General features: G+C 42.7%; 1 protein-coding gene across 13 annotated transcripts in view; it reads right to left on the bottom strand.

Annotated features, from left to right (window-relative positions):
- Positions 1-18682, bottom strand: part of dock7 (dedicator of cytokinesis 7) — a 174644-nt gene that overhangs the window by 132809 nt on the left and 23153 nt on the right. For all 13 annotated transcript variants that reach the window (XM_078561325.1, XM_078561327.1, XM_078561328.1 and 10 more), the window contains exons 6-14: positions 16705-16917; positions 12195-12280; positions 12034-12100; positions 10134-10283; positions 7979-8059; positions 7514-7679; positions 2274-2416; positions 2034-2127; positions 673-835 (exon numbers count right to left, since the gene is read on the bottom strand). In XM_078561325.1, the coding sequence (XP_078417451.1) occupies positions 673-835; positions 2034-2127; positions 2274-2416; positions 7514-7679; positions 7979-8059; positions 10134-10283; positions 12034-12100; positions 12195-12280; positions 16705-16917 (1163 nt within the window). The remainder of the gene's footprint in view (positions 1-672; positions 836-2033; positions 2128-2273; positions 2417-7513; positions 7680-7978; positions 8060-10133; positions 10284-12033; positions 12101-12194; positions 12281-16704; positions 16918-18682) is intronic.

The following is an 18682-nucleotide window of genomic DNA, read 5'->3' as shown; positions in this document are numbered from 1 at the left end:
AGCCCACTGGATTGTCAAGTAAGGATAGGAATTATACCCCCATGGGTTATAATCTGATAATAATCACCATCAAGATCATCAAGAATAATCACCATGGTGAGAACCATAATTCTAAAAACCTATGCCATTACGGACAAATTCTCATAATGGTGCAAATACAACAATCTCAAAATCCTGGTGTAAAAGCAATATCCAAGCTTACCTTGTCATCTTTAACCAAAACTGCGTAGACAATGCAGCCCATGATACTAGTCACACTGCACTGACAGGCAGGTTTACACAAGTTCGGGTTAAAGCTGACCAGGCTAGTTTGGATACCAATTTCATTCCAGCATTTGATTTTGTTATATTTGCAATGTTACATTGACTTCATTCAGAGATTCACACTGCTGGTACAAAGAGGAAAAACAGACTACTGCCCCCTGTTGTTCAACAAGATTAACAATAACTCACGAAATAGGATCCACTTTCCTTGAATCGCCATGTCTTCCCAAATGTTTCAGACCCTACTTGTTAGGGGCAGCACATGAGCAAATGTTTTGTGTATAACTTACATTCAGTAAATGAGAGGGTCTAATTGTACAGTGCGGCCCTTGCCTCATCATTCCTTTTTTTAACCACCAGAATTACTTATACATTATACAGATCGAACAATATCACTAATTTCCTCACCTGTAAGTAGTGTATGGCACGTACACATCCCTCGATGGAAATTCCAGGATATCCTTTGTTGGTCTGACTCTAGTATCTGGGTAAGGTTTGACCTGTAGTAATTCAGGAGTCAGGCAATAATGTGGATTTTCTGGAGCCGGAGAGATATCGATTTTCAGCTGAGCTGTATACAGATACCAACAAAAAAAATTAAAGGTTGACAAAATTAAAAGATGTTCTAAGGAAAATAAACTGAAATAATATTTTAATTTATTTGCTCCTGAAGTTTTAGGGTTTTTTTGCAAAGCTGTCCAATGTACGGACACTAATAAAACTGAATGCTGTGAATCTGAACTTAAAGCAGAAAAATTCTGGAACTGATGAACTTTAAGTCAGTATTTGAAAAAGGTGGCAGCATTCATCAGAACTAAACAGAGCATCAGAGAAATCCTGAATGTCACTGGGCAGAGAAAATAGAATCAAGAGATTAGCTTGATGGCAAAAGAGCAAGCTGATACGGTGACCTCGCTTGAATAGCCACATTTGTGAACACTAGCAATAAGATAGAAACAAGGAGAGTGGGTTTGTGGGGAGCGCAAATGAAATTCAATGTCGCTGGAGAGGGGGAAGGTGTTCTAAGAAATTAAATCATTAACATTCTGTGATTAATATTTATGATGAAGGGTTCCACCCGAAAATGTAACTTTTCCCTTCCAGGTGCTGGCTTTTCAGTTCCAGTATTTTTTTTAAAGTTTCAGCTGCTGAGTATTTCCCAGGAACAAAAGCAGAATAGCAATCTGCTCATTGGCATCTGCCTGAACCACAAAAGGACCAGCCAGTGGGTGATCAGTGTTATCTCCAGCCCCTTTAGCAAGCTTCATTATCCTTCTCAATCTTAAGGTTCACTCACACTTTAAATTACCTACATCTCTGAGACAGAGAAACTATTCAACTAAGTATTAGCAACTCTCACAGCTCAGTCAGGAATAAATTCGCCAAAGTCATTGAGCCTTTAATATTTGATTGAATTTTCACATAGTTTCCCTTTCCTCCCATCTCCTGAAAGTACAGAATCCTGTTTTTCTCTTCGGCGCTTCACCTAAATGGCCAACATAGCGAGAGTCAGCAGACTGCATTCCACAGGGGTCAATGGATCCTGATCAAGAGCAAGGAACCAGGCTAATTTACTTCAACCTCACCAAGGTAACTGAAGCCAATCAAATTGCTTCTATCACTCCTTTGCTGAGAAGAATGAATTCAGCATAGAGGATAAAACTTGAAACTTTCCAGGTCTGTACCGTTCAGCCCCACACCCGGCTGTGCTTTCGCTCACATTGAGAGAAATACCAGACAAGAAAGCTAACACTTTTAAAAGAACTTACCTGTGATTGGTCGTAGTCTCCGTAGAACAGATGAAGGCCTTCTCATATCAGCAAGAAATTTATACAAATCTTCATCACTCAGGCGATCTCCCTCCTAGACGTTGCCATGAGGTGGAGGGGGAGGGGCAAAGAAGGGGAATGTAAGGTATGCAAGTTCTATTTATAGATATATTATACACTGATATAACAGGTGGCTGGAATCCTATGTGGTGTGCATTTGTTTCAAGTTATTTCAGTTACCTGTTTGAAGAAGTTTGTGACAGTCAGTGTGGCTGGTCTGAAGCTTGAAAGATTACACGATTCATCTCCGCTGGTCGTTCGCTCAAGAGACCGCCTTCCAACAAGACCAGAATTCCTTCTTTCTGACCAAGAACCCTTCCGCTCTATCAGAAAATAGTGTCACACCAGTTAAAGTAACAAGTCAATGCCCCTTGCTCTCACACACTGGAACAATGCTATAATGAGCTTGTAATATCTAATTTTCTCTTTCCAGTCCAAAGAAGGACTCATCCAATAATCCAATAACCCACACAAGCAGCCATTCTTGATGAGTAAAAATAATAAGTGCCAGCAGGTTATTTGACCATGGAACCACCATAGCCAAACACGACCACCTTCTCACTCAACACCAACATACCTGTTTCTCCCAGCAGTAAGGCCAACTTCCCTCCCAGACGAGACTAATTTGCTTGAGGTGATAGCGCTCCTATTTCTGGGTCTGAAGATTGAGAGTCTGAACCTCACACCAAGATTTCAGAACATAATCTAGGTTGATACTTCAGTGGAGTACTAAGGGAGTTCTGGTCAAACTGTCTGTCCTATGTGATATTAAACTGAGATCCTATTCTTGCAGCTCTTATGAATGTTAGAAGTCCCACAGCATTAAGTGAAGCCAGGAATGCTCATATTAATCTAGCCCCCATTCCTCCTTCAATCCATCTGACCAAAAACTAATTAATCTCATGGTTTGCTGTGTAATGTTGTTGTTGCAGAATAGCAACTACATTTGCCCACAGCACAATAATCACTGTACTTACAAAGATAATTCATGGCATGAAGGGCTTTACAAAAGTTTTCAAAAATCTGAAAAGACAACATATAAACAACATATAAGCAAGTTTTATTTATTTTTATCCATTGTATACCAGGTGTGCATTTACCCACAGAGCCACAAAGGGTGTATGTGAGTGCGTGCACATGCGCATGCGCACTTATGGGACCTTCACCACTGGATGTCCCATTCAACTTTTCAAGCAGCTATTCCAAAGGTTGCTGGCTTTTGTTTTTCTATTTTTGGGTGTGTGGCCGTGGATTAATGACCTCAAGTGTAATAATTACATTATGACTGTAACTTGACTTGGCAGACTGAATGGCCTGTTTTTGTGCTGTAACAATCAAGTGTTAAGTAACTCTGTACCACAAAACCGAATAAATTTCATTTGAAGGTAAATAAATGATTACCGCAGTACAGCTTACAGTGCAGGCATCAAACATTGTTATCTAAAACTTTTTATTTTAAATGGATGGGCTGTTATATTGCTAACATTTTAGAATGCACCCTATAAACCAATTGTATAGTTATATAGTTGTTACTATACCAATTCAATACCAAATGACTTTGGCAAACTATTCCTGGCCTAGGTGTGAGAGTTGCTAATACTTAGCAGAATAGTTTTTGGTCAGATGGATTGAAGGAGGAATGATGGCTAGATTATAATGAGCATTCCTGGTTTCACTTAATGCTGTGGGATTTCTAACCTTCATATGAGGTGCAAGAAGAGGCATGTAGGATTCAACACATAGAAGCCACTAAAGCTGGTTTGAAGATCACGTAATAAGTTTATAGCATTTCAGAAAGACTCACATTCATATAGCATATTGGTAGGGCCTATACCCATTGGAGTTTGGAAGAATGAGGGATGATCTTATTGAAACATATAAATTCCTGAGGGGATTTGATAGGGTGGATACCAGGAGGATGTTTCCTCTAGTGGGGGAGACTAGAACTCAGGGACACAGTTGAAGAATAAGAGATCTCCTTCTTATGATGGAGATGAAAAGAACTTTCTTTCTTTCAGAGGGTCGTTAGTCTGTGGAATTCTCTTCCCAGAAAGCAGTGGAAGCTAGTTTATTGAATTTATTCAAGGCTGAGTTAAGAGAAATTTTTGATAGAGAAGGGAGTTAAGGGTCAGGTGGGCAGACAGGAAGGTGGAGGTGAAACCACAACCAGATCTTACTGAATGACAAAGCAGGCTCGAAATGCCAAATGGCCTACTCCTGCTCCTAAGTCCTATTTTCCCATGTCCCTAGCAAATCTTCCAGAAATATCCTTAACTGTGCAGTGACTGCGGTGGGAAAAGCAAGGCAACCAACTACATATAGCAATATCTTAGAAACAACATGATGAATGGTCAGTTAATATCTTCCTTTGGTTTTTGAAGGGCAGGAATGTTGGTCAGGATAGCTTTGAGAATGTATTTTCTCCAAATACTGTCTGAGAAACTTTAACATCTAATTGAACCAACAGAATAAGCAGATATGACCCTGGTTTAACATCCTTTCCAAAGGGCATACTTCCTAAAATCTGATTGAACTCACCTTTCACAAAGTTAGGCCTTCATTCTCCTGTCTTGCTGCTCTGGCATATCTGAAAATATTGTACCTGGTTTACTTCCTCTAGGCTGTGAAGTATCTTCAGTAGGTCTACAATTTCACTTCAGTGGTCATTTTGTGGCAGAAGAACCCAGATTATCAAGTCTTCCTTCATACCTGTTTCAACCCTCCAGCACCAGGAATCATCCTTATTTCCCTCCTCTGCTCAACCTTTAAGCCTTACCTTGGAGACCAAAATTGTATTCAAGATTTCAGAAGCAGCCTGCCCAGAGCACTATACAGTTTCATCATGACATCTGGAATTTTGAGCTCAAATGATTTAGCAATATGACTCAGCACCTTGTTCCATTTTCTTGACTGCCACCTTATACTGACTGATGATCTATGCATAAAGCTTTACACTGATTGTAATCATACACCTGCAAATCTATCTTTATAAACCTGATTTAGATTGAAGCTCCTTCTACAGTTTTAATTAAAAGTTAACAAGTTAGTCATCTCTATGTTCAAGTGCATGTGCAGAGAGCTCTGCTATGCCAGAGTATGTGCCAGTGCAAGTCAGTACTGAAATCTGATGTTGCCATTTCACAATATTCTAAAGCAGGTATCAGTGCCTAATTGGTATCTGTCATGCAAAGGCAGCATTATGATACATGTCAGAACCTGATCAGTAGTCTTATTAAAGTGCTGCTGGAGTGTTAAGTCTCTGTCCTTCTCTTTCATATTAATTATTTAAATAAATGGCAATACTGTCTTCACGGTAGAGGATTTAGAAAACTTCCCACAGATTCTTGAAAATCAAGAGGTGATAGGGAGGGATGAACTTAAAACAATCACCATCACCAGGGAAAGAGTGCTAGGAAAACTAAAAGCTGACAAGTCCCCAGGACCAGATGGCCTGCATCCTAGGGTCTCAAAAAAAGTGGCAGCCCAAATAGCATATGCATTGGTTATGTTCTTTCAAAATTCCTTAGATTCTGGAAAGGTTCCAGCAGATTGGAAAATAGCTAATGTAATGCCATTATTCAAGAAAGGAGGAAACTATAGGCAGCCTAACATCTGTCATATGGAAAGTGCTAGCGTCTGTTATTAAGGGGGTTATAGCAGGAAACTTAGATAATCACAATGTGATTAGGCAGAGCCAACATGGCTTTGTGAAAGGGAAATCTGTTTAACTGATCTGTTAGAGTTCTTTGATGAAGTAACATGCATGGTGGACAAAGGGAAACCGGATTTCTACAAGGCATTTGATAAGGTACCACATCAAAGGCTACTACACAAGATAAGAGCGCATGGTGTCGGGGTTAACATATTAACATGGATAAAGGATTAGCTGGCTAGCAGAAAGCAGAGAGTAGGAATAAATGAGTCTGCTTTGAATTGGCAAACTGTAACTAGTGGAGTGCCACAGGGACCAGTGCTGAGTCCTCAGCTATTTACAATCTATATCAACGATTTGGATGAAGGGTCCAAATGTGTGGTAGCTAAATTTGCCGATGACATAATGATAGGTAGGAAAGTAAGTTGTCAAGAAAAGTAGAGTCTGCAAAGGGATAGACAGGTTAAGTGAGTGGGCGAGAATTTGGCAAACAGAGTATAATGTGGGTAAATATGAACTTCTTCACTTTGGCAGGGAGAATAGAAAAGCAGTTTATTATTTAAATGGAGAAAGACTGCAAAACTCGATGGTACAGAGGGATCTAGGTGTCCTGGTACAAGAACACAAAGTTAGCATGCAGCAAGTGATCCAGGTGGCAAATGGATTGTTGACGTTTATTGCAAGAGGAATAGAATATAAAAGTAGGGAAGTTTGATTACAGCTGTGCAGGTCCTCGGCGAGACCACATCGGAGTACTGTGTGTAGTTTTGGTCTCCTTATCTAAAAAAAGATATAATTGCTTTTGAAGCAGTTCAGAGAAGGTTCACTGGACTCATTCCAGGGATGAAGGGGGTTGTCTTATGAAGAAGGGTTGAACAGGTTGGGCCTATACCCATTGGAGGTTAGAAGAAAGAAAGGTGATCTTATTGAAATATACAAGCTCTTGAGGGGGCTTGACAGGATGGATAGCTTGAGGATGTTTCCTCTTGTGGGGGAGACTAGGGAACATAATTTTAAAATAAGACATCTCCCTTTTAAGACAGAGATGGGGAGAAACTTTTTCTCCCAAAGGGTCATTGGTGAGTGGAATTCTCTTCCCCAGAAAGTAGTGGAGGTTGGGTCTTTGAATTTATTCAAGGCAGAGTTAAGACAGATTTTTGTTAGGCAAGGGAGTCAAGGGTTATCAGGGAGGCGGGGGCAGACAGGAAAGTGGAGCTGGACCACAACCAGATCAGCCATGATCTTATTGAATGGTGGAGCAGGTTCCAAGGGCCAAATGGCCTGTTCCTGGATACATAACTAAAATGTTACCGATAAAAGAAGATTGGTTGATGCAGGAGGTTATACACTGCCTGGGACCTGGATTCAAATCTAACTCAAACTAATTAGGCTGGGTCCCATTTGAAATTCGCCTGGCCAGTTTCAATCCAGTTTCTAGTTGACATAACCCCAAAAGGTGCTAAATCTAACTTGGAGGCTATAACATGGCTAACGTGGGAAATAGAAAAACATCCACTGGTGCATTACAAGTGTTCTTTTGAACTTGGGGTCTTATTAGAAGGAGCTTCGCTTTCCATCAAAATTGTGCTATGCCAGACTTAGGAGTGATTGTTGCTGTTACTGAGTGACTGAAATTATTGCATTCACCAGCTCAGGCATCCCTCAATTAAAAGAGTGAGAAAGACTACCAAATAATAAATATACAAATACTGACAGATACACTGTTGTTAAGGTTTATAAAAAAAATTATTCTAGAAAAGGGCTCCACCTCCTGCTCCTATTTCAGAGTCTGTACTGTCTCGCTCCAGGCTTCCTGCACTGTTAACAATGTTCATTAGATGTATGGCAGTCCAAGCAAAAGGCATGCGATACTTCCCCAGTCTGTGACAAAACTGCTCCGCCTGGCTCTTTAGCTTCTCCAACTTCTCCTTGTTCTGTAACACAATGAAAAAACATAATTAAGAGCAAATTCTCTAAACAGAGTGAAACAAAACGCTTGACTGAAATCACAGTCCCATACTATTCTTAAAAGATGCAGCTCAATCTTGCCATCCAAAATGGTCTACCTTCCCGCCATCCAGCACACCAAAAAAAAACCATGTGCATTTGTTAAAAATGAAACAAAGATATCATAGCTCAACTACAATTTACAATACAAGTTAACTTCCTCTTGTAATCAGTTTGCTAAATATGAATTCCTAACATTTTCAAAGTACCACTGAAAGGTTCTTACTTTGGTTGTGTCAGACTCCTTGAAGATCATATACGGTTCTGCACATTCGCCAATATCTCCTTGTTGCAGAACTTTCTCCAGCTGAAAAGAAACAGAGGAAGGAAACATGTGTAACAGCAGGCACATGTCCTTTTCAGTTACAGCTTACCATTGTATTTAAACATTTCATATTTTATATTATACTGTAAGAGATCAATGATGATTTAGTGAAATCAGCCTAAACTTGCATTTAGATTACAACTTTAATGTGGTGTTTTGTTCATGGTGGCTTGGGGAAAATGCATGTCAAGCTAAAGGGGTAGGTATTATTAGGTGTGATAACCAAAGGCCTAGTCAAGAGGTGAGGTTAGAGTAGGGTGTTGAGGCAGGAGAGGAAGCTGGAAAGGTTCAAGGAAAGAATTTCAGAGTGGAACGCAGATAACTGACAGCATACCCACCAAACCAGGGGATGAAGTCACAGAATCACAGAATTGTTACAGAACTGAAGGAGGCCCGTCGTGTCTGCACTGGTTTTCTGAATGAGCATGTACCTAGTGCCATTCCCCTACCTTCTCCCTGTAACCCTGCAGTCTTCCTTTACAGATAATCCAATTCCCTGGAAAGGAAGGCTGCGGGGTTACAGGAACAACAAATGAAAGAGAAGTGTTGGGGCAGGAGATTACAGAAGGAAGAAGGGACAATGCCACAGAGGGATTTAAATGCAAATTGCAAATACAAATAAGAAATGTAAATTTAGGGCCTTGGCGGACTTTAACTATAAAGAGTGATGGGCAAGTTGGATATGATGTAGGCTAGGAAAGCAAGAGTTTTGGATCAGCAGAAGTTTATGAACAGTGAAGAATAGGAGACCAGACAAGTGAGCAATAGAATAATCAAGCCTGGAGGTGACAAAAGGCATGATGATGGCTTCAGCCACAGGTGGAGGAACAGAGGCTGGCAATGTTACTGATTTGGAGGCAGGCAGTATTGTGATTACAGAAGATAAGGATATAGAAGCATAGAAGTTCAACTTGGGATCAAAGAGTAGTGTAGTGGTTATATTACTGGACTAGAATTCCAGAGGTCTGAACTAGTAAGTCAGAGAACACGAGTACAAATCCCACCATGACAGTTTGAGAACCTGAATTGAGTTTATTTTTGTTTAAGTTTAGAAATAAAAGCAAGCAGCAGTAAGAGTAATCACAAAGCTGTCTGACTGTAATATAAACTCAGTTGGTTCACGAGTATCCTTTAGGGGAAGAAACATGTCACTCTTATCCAGTGTGACCTATATATTACTCCAGTTCCACACCAATGTGGTTGTCCCTCAGTATTACCCTAGTAAGCCATTCAGTTCTAAAAAACTTCTCCCTGCAGTTCAGGGAGACCACCAATCACCACCTTCTTAGGGCAACTGATGGGTGGGATAATAAATGTCAGCCCGGATAGATATGCCCACATTCTGAATAAACGAAAAGGACAGCAAGGTTCTAAACAGTTTGGTTCCATGGACCAGGGCAAAGGATAGTCAACGATGCTGGTATGGAATTTGTGGCAATGACTGAATGGCTTCAATCTTTCCAACATTAACTTGTGGGAATAAGGTTCATCCAAGACTGGATGTGAGACAAACAGTAGACCAGTACAGAAGCAATGGAGAAGGTGAGAGAGACATAGTGAGTCTCAGCAGGACACGTGTGGGTGCTGATTTCATACCTGAAGATAACATTACCAAGGGGCAACATATAGAGGAGAAAAAGGAGTCTGAGCTCATTCATGCAAAGCAGAAAGGTCATCTTTCAGTAAAAAAATTAGTTCATTTCAAATCAGGAATCTCCAATTGGCCCGAACATTCTTGGATTGATGGGGGCTGGGCAGGGTGGGTGATTGGGGGGGTGGGGGGGGGGGGGTGGTTGGTGGTGGTGAAGAAATCAGCCAGGGTTGGGCATTTTCACTAAGTCAAAGGGGCAATGTAATTTGTTGGTGTTCCCCTCTTCTCATTACTCTCTAGTCACTTCTGCTAGAAAGCCTGATGGTTATAAAGTCCATCACCTCTCCACCCACCACATGGTCACCATCTCAGCTCCCACACAAAGAATCATGGTACTATACCTCAGCTTCAGTTAGTATCTTCAAGGAGGAAGAACAAATAGTGCAAAACAAAATTATTTTTTACCTTTATAACTAAAAAAACATCCTGACAGGGATATGTGATTGAGAAGATTGCTGATCGAGCCAGCGTTGAAATGGCTGCAGGAGGAACATGAGGTCGCAGCATGCCTTTGATTTGCTCAGAATTCAAATCGAAGAAAAAATTTTCTGAAATCTGTTTTTTAAAAAAGAATTTATAAATTAGAAAATCATAATTTTACATTTGAATTTTGTAAATATCTGCAAAATATACAATCAAGGGACTGACAGAGGCAGCAGCTCCATACTGATTTCTAGAGTTGTACATATGGAACTTCAATTCATAAAACAGAGAACCTCACAGCACAAACTTGACAAGACTGATAAACTAGTTCTTTAAAAAGATTATTACAGGTAAATAAAACAGCATTTCTGCTAGGAGATTTGAAAATAATGGGAGTTTTCAAATTTGAATTCTTGTGGTCTTAAAAAAAAACGGTGCCAGTGTCACTATCAAACATTCCCAGGTCAGATGTATAACAGATTGGATTACAGTGAATCTCCCAACTTGCTCAGACCTTACAGAAAATTCCTACTGCAATTTTTTATTCTTCAAACGGCCACCTATTTGGCCTGCTGAGTCTGATTGCTAATGAGTGCACGGCTATGAGCAGTTTTGTGCTATGGGCCCATGCCACCCAATATTAACGTAAGGTTCAGAGTGAGAGAGGAATGGAGAAAGGGGAAGAGAGAGAATTTTTATTCCATCAGAAAATACAGAAATTATATAGCAGGCCTATTAGTATTTGAAAAGGAACAAAAGGTTCAGCCATTTTGCCATGCAATTTCCTTCGTTTGTTTCCTTCACTCATCATCAGTCCCACAAGCAGTCCTCATTGATCCCTACAACCCAGAGTGTTTTTTAATCCTGAGAATTCAAACACTTTGCATTCAGAAACGAGTGGCATTATCAATGTAGGTTGATTACTGTATTGCTTTTATCTGCTGATTTATTTATTTTTCTGTATAAATTTCTTTCTGATAATAAACCATTTCTATAGCTTTAACCTATACTATGCAGTCCAATAGTGTGATATGTTTCTGCTTATCAAAAGCTTAGGAGTGTAATGTAAACATTCTGTATGATGATTAGTACCAATTAAATACCAACAAGTACAGGGATATATCTTGTTAACCTGAGGCATATTTCATACTTTAAGTTTCTGCTCATAGTCAATGTGAATTGGTCTACAGAAACTAGGATCTGCCTTCTTGGATCAGCAGGAACCAAGCTTTGTCTGCAATTATCCTACAACTAGCATAATGCCCAAATGGTGTAATGCCTTCACACATCATTTACAAGATTGGTATCAGATCGGTGACTGTAAATCAGAGTTACAATGCACTGCACAGTTTGCTATGGGACAAAAACAAATTGTACCATGACAGGCCTGCATAATAACTGGCCTATAAGAGAACTCTGTTCTTAGCCATATTCACATAACATGTGTGAAGAACAATTACATTGTTCAAAGAATCTCATCTAAAGTTTCCCTGAAGGTACTGTTCACGTGGGACTGAGCCAAAATAGAAAGCTCCCACAACTGAATCCTCAACCAATGGATCTCAACTAAGCCAGTAGCTGGATTCTTGATGTCTGTGGGCTCAGTGGAGAAAATTCAGCAAGAGATTCTGCTCTCAAATCCTGTCCAGTTAAAAATGTAAATGTATGGCCAGAATCAAGAGTATCTGTTCATGAACCACATGGTTCATCAGCTCGTTGTACATTCTTTGTTGATCACACATTTAGAAAGGTTCCTTGGTTGAGGTGCAGGGAGAGGTGCTGTCATGGCTGCTGGAATCACACCCTGACAAAGTTCACACCATCTTCAGGACAGGAGGGAAACGAAGGAATTAGAATGGCAAAAAATATTTACAATACTAACCTTTTTCTTCTCTCTGACATCATATAAAGCCAAACTTGCAAAAATTGGCTCAATTTCAATTTCAAATCTATAAAGACAAGAATTTTTTTAGTTGCAGGGGAATGTTTTGTAAATAATATGATTTAAAAGTTTACAACTCTTCATGAAAAAAGCACACATACTTCAATGATAAGCATTTTACAAGCAGTCTTTGACCGAAGTGCTCCCTGGGAACTTCAGGAATACTGTGCCTTTCTATTGGCTCATCCTGTAATTGGTTTGAAACAGAGAAGTTAGGTCATCATTAGTATAGGGCCCATCAACAAACAGTTGGGGCTATAACTTCTGACTATCATCAGAAAGGGCTGGCCTGCAGAAATTAGAAGAAATAAATACCTACTCACCTGGTCTTGAAAATTACTTTGCCACTTCCATTCACCGGAGCTGCTTGGGGCCTGCATCGAAAGATTGCTCGCAGGCCCCAGCAAAGTCTAGCTCCACCATATTTGAGGAGGCCACACCCCATTTTTTATGGCACTTGCTGCCATAAAGCAGCTAAGTTTAAACAGCCAGGGAAAGGTAAGTTTATAAGGTACATGGATAGGACTTGGGGGTTGGGGGTGTCTGGGGGCGGTCCAGGGGTTTGGTGGGAGGCCCAGGGGGTGTGAGAGGTGTGGTCGGTCGGAGGCCTGGCGGCAGGGGAGGGGCGGGCGGCAGGGGAGGGGCGGGTGGCAGGGGAAGTCCAGGGGGAGGGGCGGTCAGAAGATCATGGTGGGTGTAGGGGAAGGGGGTGTCAGAGGTCAGAGGGAGATGTCGGGAGTTGGGGGGTTGGGGATGTCAGGAGGTGGGGAGTTGGGGGTGTCAGGAGCTAGAGGTGGGGGTGCACGGATGTCGGGAGGGGATGTCAGGGGCCTTGGGGGTGGTGGGTGTCAGAGGTTGGGGGGGGGAGGTGGGGAGGTCAGAGGGGTGTTGGAGGTCAAGGAGTGGGGGTTGTCGGAGGCCAGGGGATGGGGGGGTTCTGAGGTCCGGGGGGGGGGGGGTGGTTCTGAGGTCGGGGGGGGGGGGCGGGCGGGCGGTCTGAGGTGAGGTCCGGGGGGGAGGGGGTGCTGGTCCAAGGTCTTGGGGGGTGGGGTCAGAGTTCGGGGGGTTAGGTGGTGTCAGAATTTGCGGGGGGGTTAGGGGGTGTCGGAGCTTGGGGTATCCCATGGGGTCGATCTGGGTCTTTACAATAGTTACTCAGAAGCCAGAAGAGGTTTTAATTCTGCTAACTTCTTCTGGGTAGCTATTGGTATAACCCCGGTGGAACCATCTGATGTTTGCAATTTAAACCGCATTTTCAGATGGTTCCCAGCTCAGCGCAATTGTCCAGAGGAAGTGTGCACTTCTGGGCAATTACCATGCAAACCCTTACCTGGAAACTCCCCAGAGGCATTCCCCAGCACATCTTTGGGGTACCCCCCAAATCCGATGCTGGGGAGTGCGGAAGTTACGGGCCTTACTGTTTGGTATAACCTCCTGAGAAAGAAGACACAAAATTTATGACAAGTATTTCACACAGTCACAGCCTTCATTTGTCCGTTTTAGAGACCCTGCAAAAGCTCTGACAGGACATGCAACACATTGTGTGGCATTGAGACATGCAGGTTAGAAGGTTCTAGATTTAATTCTTTGCCTGTCCTGAGTTAGCTTATTTCTAGTTCGGGCAGCAGTTGAGTTGTGACAATTTCCATTCTTAAAATAACTACAGAAATCAGTCAGGACTCCCACTCCTAATAGCTGCCCAATGAGCTCCACTACAAAGTGCACAAGGACAGGATTAAGTTCGCACAACAACAACTTGCATTTTAGAATTGCCTTTAACACAGTAAAACATCCCAAGACACTTCACAGGAACATAAACCAAACATAATTTGACCCCAAACTTGAAGTGGAACTGGAACTCACTGCCTATGAGGGTGATGGAAGTGGAAATAATGAATGATTTCGAAAGGAAATTGGATGGGCACTTGAGGGAAATAAACTTACAGAGCTATACGGATAGACCGAGGTAATGGGACTGACGGGATTGCTCTACAGAGAGCAGGCATGGATTCAATTTACTGGTGGTCACCTTCTATGCCATAAGACCAAGCCATAGAAGGAGTGTTAGAACAAGTGACCGAAAGCTTGGTCAAAGTTTTTGACTTGGACAGTGGGCTGTTGAAGTTTATGAACAATAAGCTAATTACCCGCCCCCTCAAGCTAAAAGTCAGTCAACACCTCACAATGTACCCCGCAATGATAATACCCAGGGACAGCCTTAATTGGATCAGAGTGGGGCTTCTGTCCCTCAGGGACATGAAGTACCACCCTAGAGAGCTGGCAGCTAATCTGATTGGCTAACAGCTCTGTTGACCCAGCAGTGCCAGAAGAGAATAGTGGCCGCTGCTGGGATAACAAGCAGTCCCAAGGAAGAAAAGATGGTTATTGGACTTTTAAAAATTCATTCACGGGATGTAGGCTTCACTGGCTGGGCCAGCATTTATTGCCCATCCCTAGTTGTCCTTGAGAAGGTGGTGGTGAGCTGCCTTCTTGAACTGCTGCAGCCCATGTGGTGTAGGTACACCCACAGTACTGTTAGGGAGGGAGTTCCAGGATTTTGACCCAGCGACAGTGAAGGAACGGTGATATATTTCCAAGTCAGGATGGTGAGTGGATGCAGATGGAGGGAACTTCCAGGTGGTGGTGTTCCCATGTATAAGCTGCCCTTGTCCTTCTAGATGGAGTGGTTGTGGGTTTGGAAGGTGCTGTTTAAGGAGCCTTGGTGAATTCCTGTAGTGCACCTTGTAGATGGTACACACTGCTGCTACTGTGCGTCGGTGGTGGAGGGAGTGAATGTTTGTGGATGGGGTGCCATTGTGGATAGGGTGCCAATCAAGTGGTTCCTTTGTCCTGGACGGTGTTGAGCTTCTTGAGTGTTGTGGGAGCTGCACTCATCCAGGCAAGTGAGGAGTATTCCATCACACTCCTGACTCATGCCTTGTAGATGGTGGGACAGGCTCTGGGGAGCCAGGAGATGAGTTACTTATCAGAAGATTCCTAGCCTCTGATCTGCTCTTGTAGCCACAGTATTTATATGGCTGGCCCAGTTCAGTTTCTGGTCAATGAAAACCCCCAGGATGTTGATCTAGGATTTGTCTAGGATTTTCGACAGGCACTGCTAGAGACCCAAGCGAGGGGGTGAACAGGGGGGTGGGGTGGGGGATGGAGACCCCAAATGGGGGGTGCAAGGGGTGGTGCTGGAGATCCCAGCGAGGGGGTGAGCAGGGGGGTGGGGTGGGGGGTGGAGATCCCAAATGGGGGGTGCAAGGGGTGCTGCTGGAGATCCCAGTGAGGAAGGAGGCTGGTGTGGTCCAGTTAGAGAGGCCGGGGCGGAGGGACAAAGGTGCAGATACCATCTTGTGGAGGATGTTTGCCCAGTGGGCACAGGGGACACCCCCCCTCTCCTCCCAAAAAGGAGATACACTCCCTTCCTGACACCTGCAGTGGAAGTTGCCAGGCTGTTCGCCATATGCCCACCGTCCCTCACAGGCTGTAAAATTGTGGCGGCTAATTGCTCACTTAAGGGCCAAAATAAGTCAAAATAGGTCAAGCAGGCTGCCTGACTCCTTAGCCGTCCAAGTAATATGGGGATCAGGTCAGGAATGGGTAGGAATGTGGCGGGCTGGAAACCCACTTTATTTTACGTGGCCCCCACCTTCAAATAGTGGGCTGCATAAAATTCATCCCCATATTTCAGGATTGGGTCTTCTTCAAAAGGATAAAGAAGAAAATTGCAAGGCGGGAGAGCAGGGAGAACCATGAATATTATTTAATTTTCAGCTAAATGCAAGTGAAGGGGTTGGGTGAGTGCGACAGGGCTTGCACAATGCCTAGTTTCTGTTCTAGAGTGTGTCTGGGAATTGGGAAATGAAAAGTATCAAATGAAAGTACCAAGCACCGACTGATGAGAACAGTGATTGGGTGGGGCGCTACTGGAGGAAGCAAGGCAGATTCACTTCCAAAACAATTTCCACAAACACAATCAGCTGTGAAGCAGCACCCAAACCACATGCTTGGTATGGAACAGCAAACTACCCGCAAGATCCATTTGGACGGTATATGTCCTCAATAGACTAGGGAGCAGGGGTGAAAATTATATTCCATAAAAAGAGGAAGTGTCACATTGTATTAGTGCAACAAGTTAACTTACACAGAAATGGTTTAAACATTTTGCAAATCTCATATCAAAGCATATGACTAAGTAAATTATTATTAGTGTATATTAGTACTATATGTTATACATCCACAAAATATAATTTTTATTTGATTTGTGAATGTTGTACTTATTATAAGGAATGTTAGTACTCAATATTGGAAACTTCCCAATTCAGGTTATCCACTGTACATCAAGTACTCCAAAGACAGGCATAGCACAGGACAGATGCAGAGCAAAGCTCCCTCTATTCTCAGAACAGTACCTCCTACTGTATCAGTGTAACATTTCTCATTTCCCACAACTGCCATCCCGTGGTTTCTGGGTGAACTGGCCAATTAACATTAATTAGTGCCAAATAATACTGTTTATCTTTACATGTTACGTGGCAATGAAAAGATTGGAACATGAAATTGTGTGGTACAGGTCGTCATCAAACACACAATTAATTTTCCAACCTCATCTGGTGCTGGGTAGAGTGCAAATAGCTCCTTGTGTCGATTTCCCTTCCTCTGTTCTTCATTCTGTTGGTCTATTTCTTCGATTGGAGATCGATCAAGTAGATTTGGGAGAACAGCGTCAGGAAGCGAGTTTTTGAGATCAAAAATACTGCAGGCCCAGCTACCTCGAGGAGTATCATCTATTGATACAGACCGACGTTTCAAATCATCCTGAAATCAGAGTCATTTGTTTAGTTCCATGCTCTAACTTGTGGTTGAAGACCACAATAAAAATCAATTGTTTGTTCCAAGGCACCCTCAGGGATATTAAAATGCGGTGAAGATTCAGGCCTGCAATTCCACAGTGAGTTCCTAATTTCAGTTATACTATGAAAGGGCAAGTGCTGAATGAAACCTGGCATTCCCAATCTGGAAGAGGAAAAAAAACTACACAACTTCCAATAGGAATATTTCACTTGCTCTGTGAATGCTGGGGGAACCCTTGACTTTTTCTGCCAGAAAGATTGGAGAGAGTACTGCAATGAATAGACGCTCAGAAGGCATGTGATGCAGCAAATCCGCTGAGGCATTATCAGGCTCATTTAGCAAAAAACTACCACTACAGGTCACGTTGGGCCAGATCTTCTGGTATTGGGAGCAGAGATGGACTGAAATTAAATTGATCATGTGTGTCGGGACCCCGAGGAAGTTCTGTCATGCGCAGATGCTGTAATTGCCTGGGAAGTTTAAACTTCCGATGGGCTGGTTTGCGGTGCCCGGGGCCCTCTGCAAATGTCCCTTCCACTGATCTCATTTCAGACGTACGCTACTTACCCGAATAGTTACCTTAGAATTGTTACGCACTTTAATCTCTGGTGTAACTCAGTGTTATCAATGCAACCCAAAACACCATGCACTACACTTACCCAACCACCCCACCCAACTCAACCGTCCATACCCCCTGACCTAACTATACCACCTGACCTAACTATTGCCCCCAACCCGACCACCTACCACCCCCATCCCAACATGACTAATCCTCCCCAACCCCACTACCAACCTCCCCAACTGAATATGACTACCCCACCCTGACCTGACTACCCACCCCCACAACCCATCTACCACACCCTCAGCCCGACTACCCATTTACATTCCACCCACCCACTCTCATCCCACCCACCCACTCACTAACCCCACTGAAAGACATGAGGCCTTTATAGCTGATGTAGAAAAAAAGGGGATGTGTTCTCTGCGCTGCTCCCCTTCACCAGACTTCTCCATGAATGGCTGCACCTAGGGAGCACCGCGGCAGCCGGGATCAGATGTGCTGGCTGAAACTGCACTAAAAGGTAAGCGCACAATGATCTCTCCAGTCAGCACAAATGCCTGCAGCATGCCGCTGATCTGAAGATCTGGCCCATTATTTCAGAGACACTCTACAATCCCAAACACATACTATCTAAACTGTGAGAAGCAGAGGATCTGTGATAGAGCACAGAAAAGCTTTTTTTTGCTGAAGAAATATACAATCACAGGCAACAAATCTACAAATGAATTACATCAGGCAAATTTAAATCTGAAGTCTATGGTTTTGAGTGTTAATGCAATGAGTACTTCATTTTTATATTGAAGGAAAAATCAAATTTAACATTATTAACTTAGAAGGAAACTGAATGACTTAATTATCGCCCCAATGAAGTGTGAACATGGATTAGTGATGTCCTTGCAACAAAAGCGCAATGTGTTTGCATTGCTTATAGTTCCTGGTTGATTACTGTTGTACATAAAGGCTGTATGAACAGTAATCCACATGTTGCAATGCTTACTCTGGCCTATCCCAATAATATTTTTCACCCTAACCTCAGAAAGGCAGCTCCTCATGGAGCAGTGGGAGTTTTTTTACTTCCCAGATACTTTATAACTTCATGACTGAGATCTCCAAATCAGTGTCAATTACTGCCTAGTAAAAAGGTGGTGCTATGCTGTGGGTCCAGTA

This window comes from Cetorhinus maximus, chromosome 17, assembly GCF_964194155.1.
Source record: "Cetorhinus maximus chromosome 17, sCetMax3.hap1.1, whole genome shotgun sequence".
NCBI lineage: Eukaryota > Metazoa > Chordata > Chondrichthyes > Lamniformes > Cetorhinidae > Cetorhinus > Cetorhinus maximus.
This window is presented reverse-complemented; position numbering and strand designations above follow the sequence as displayed.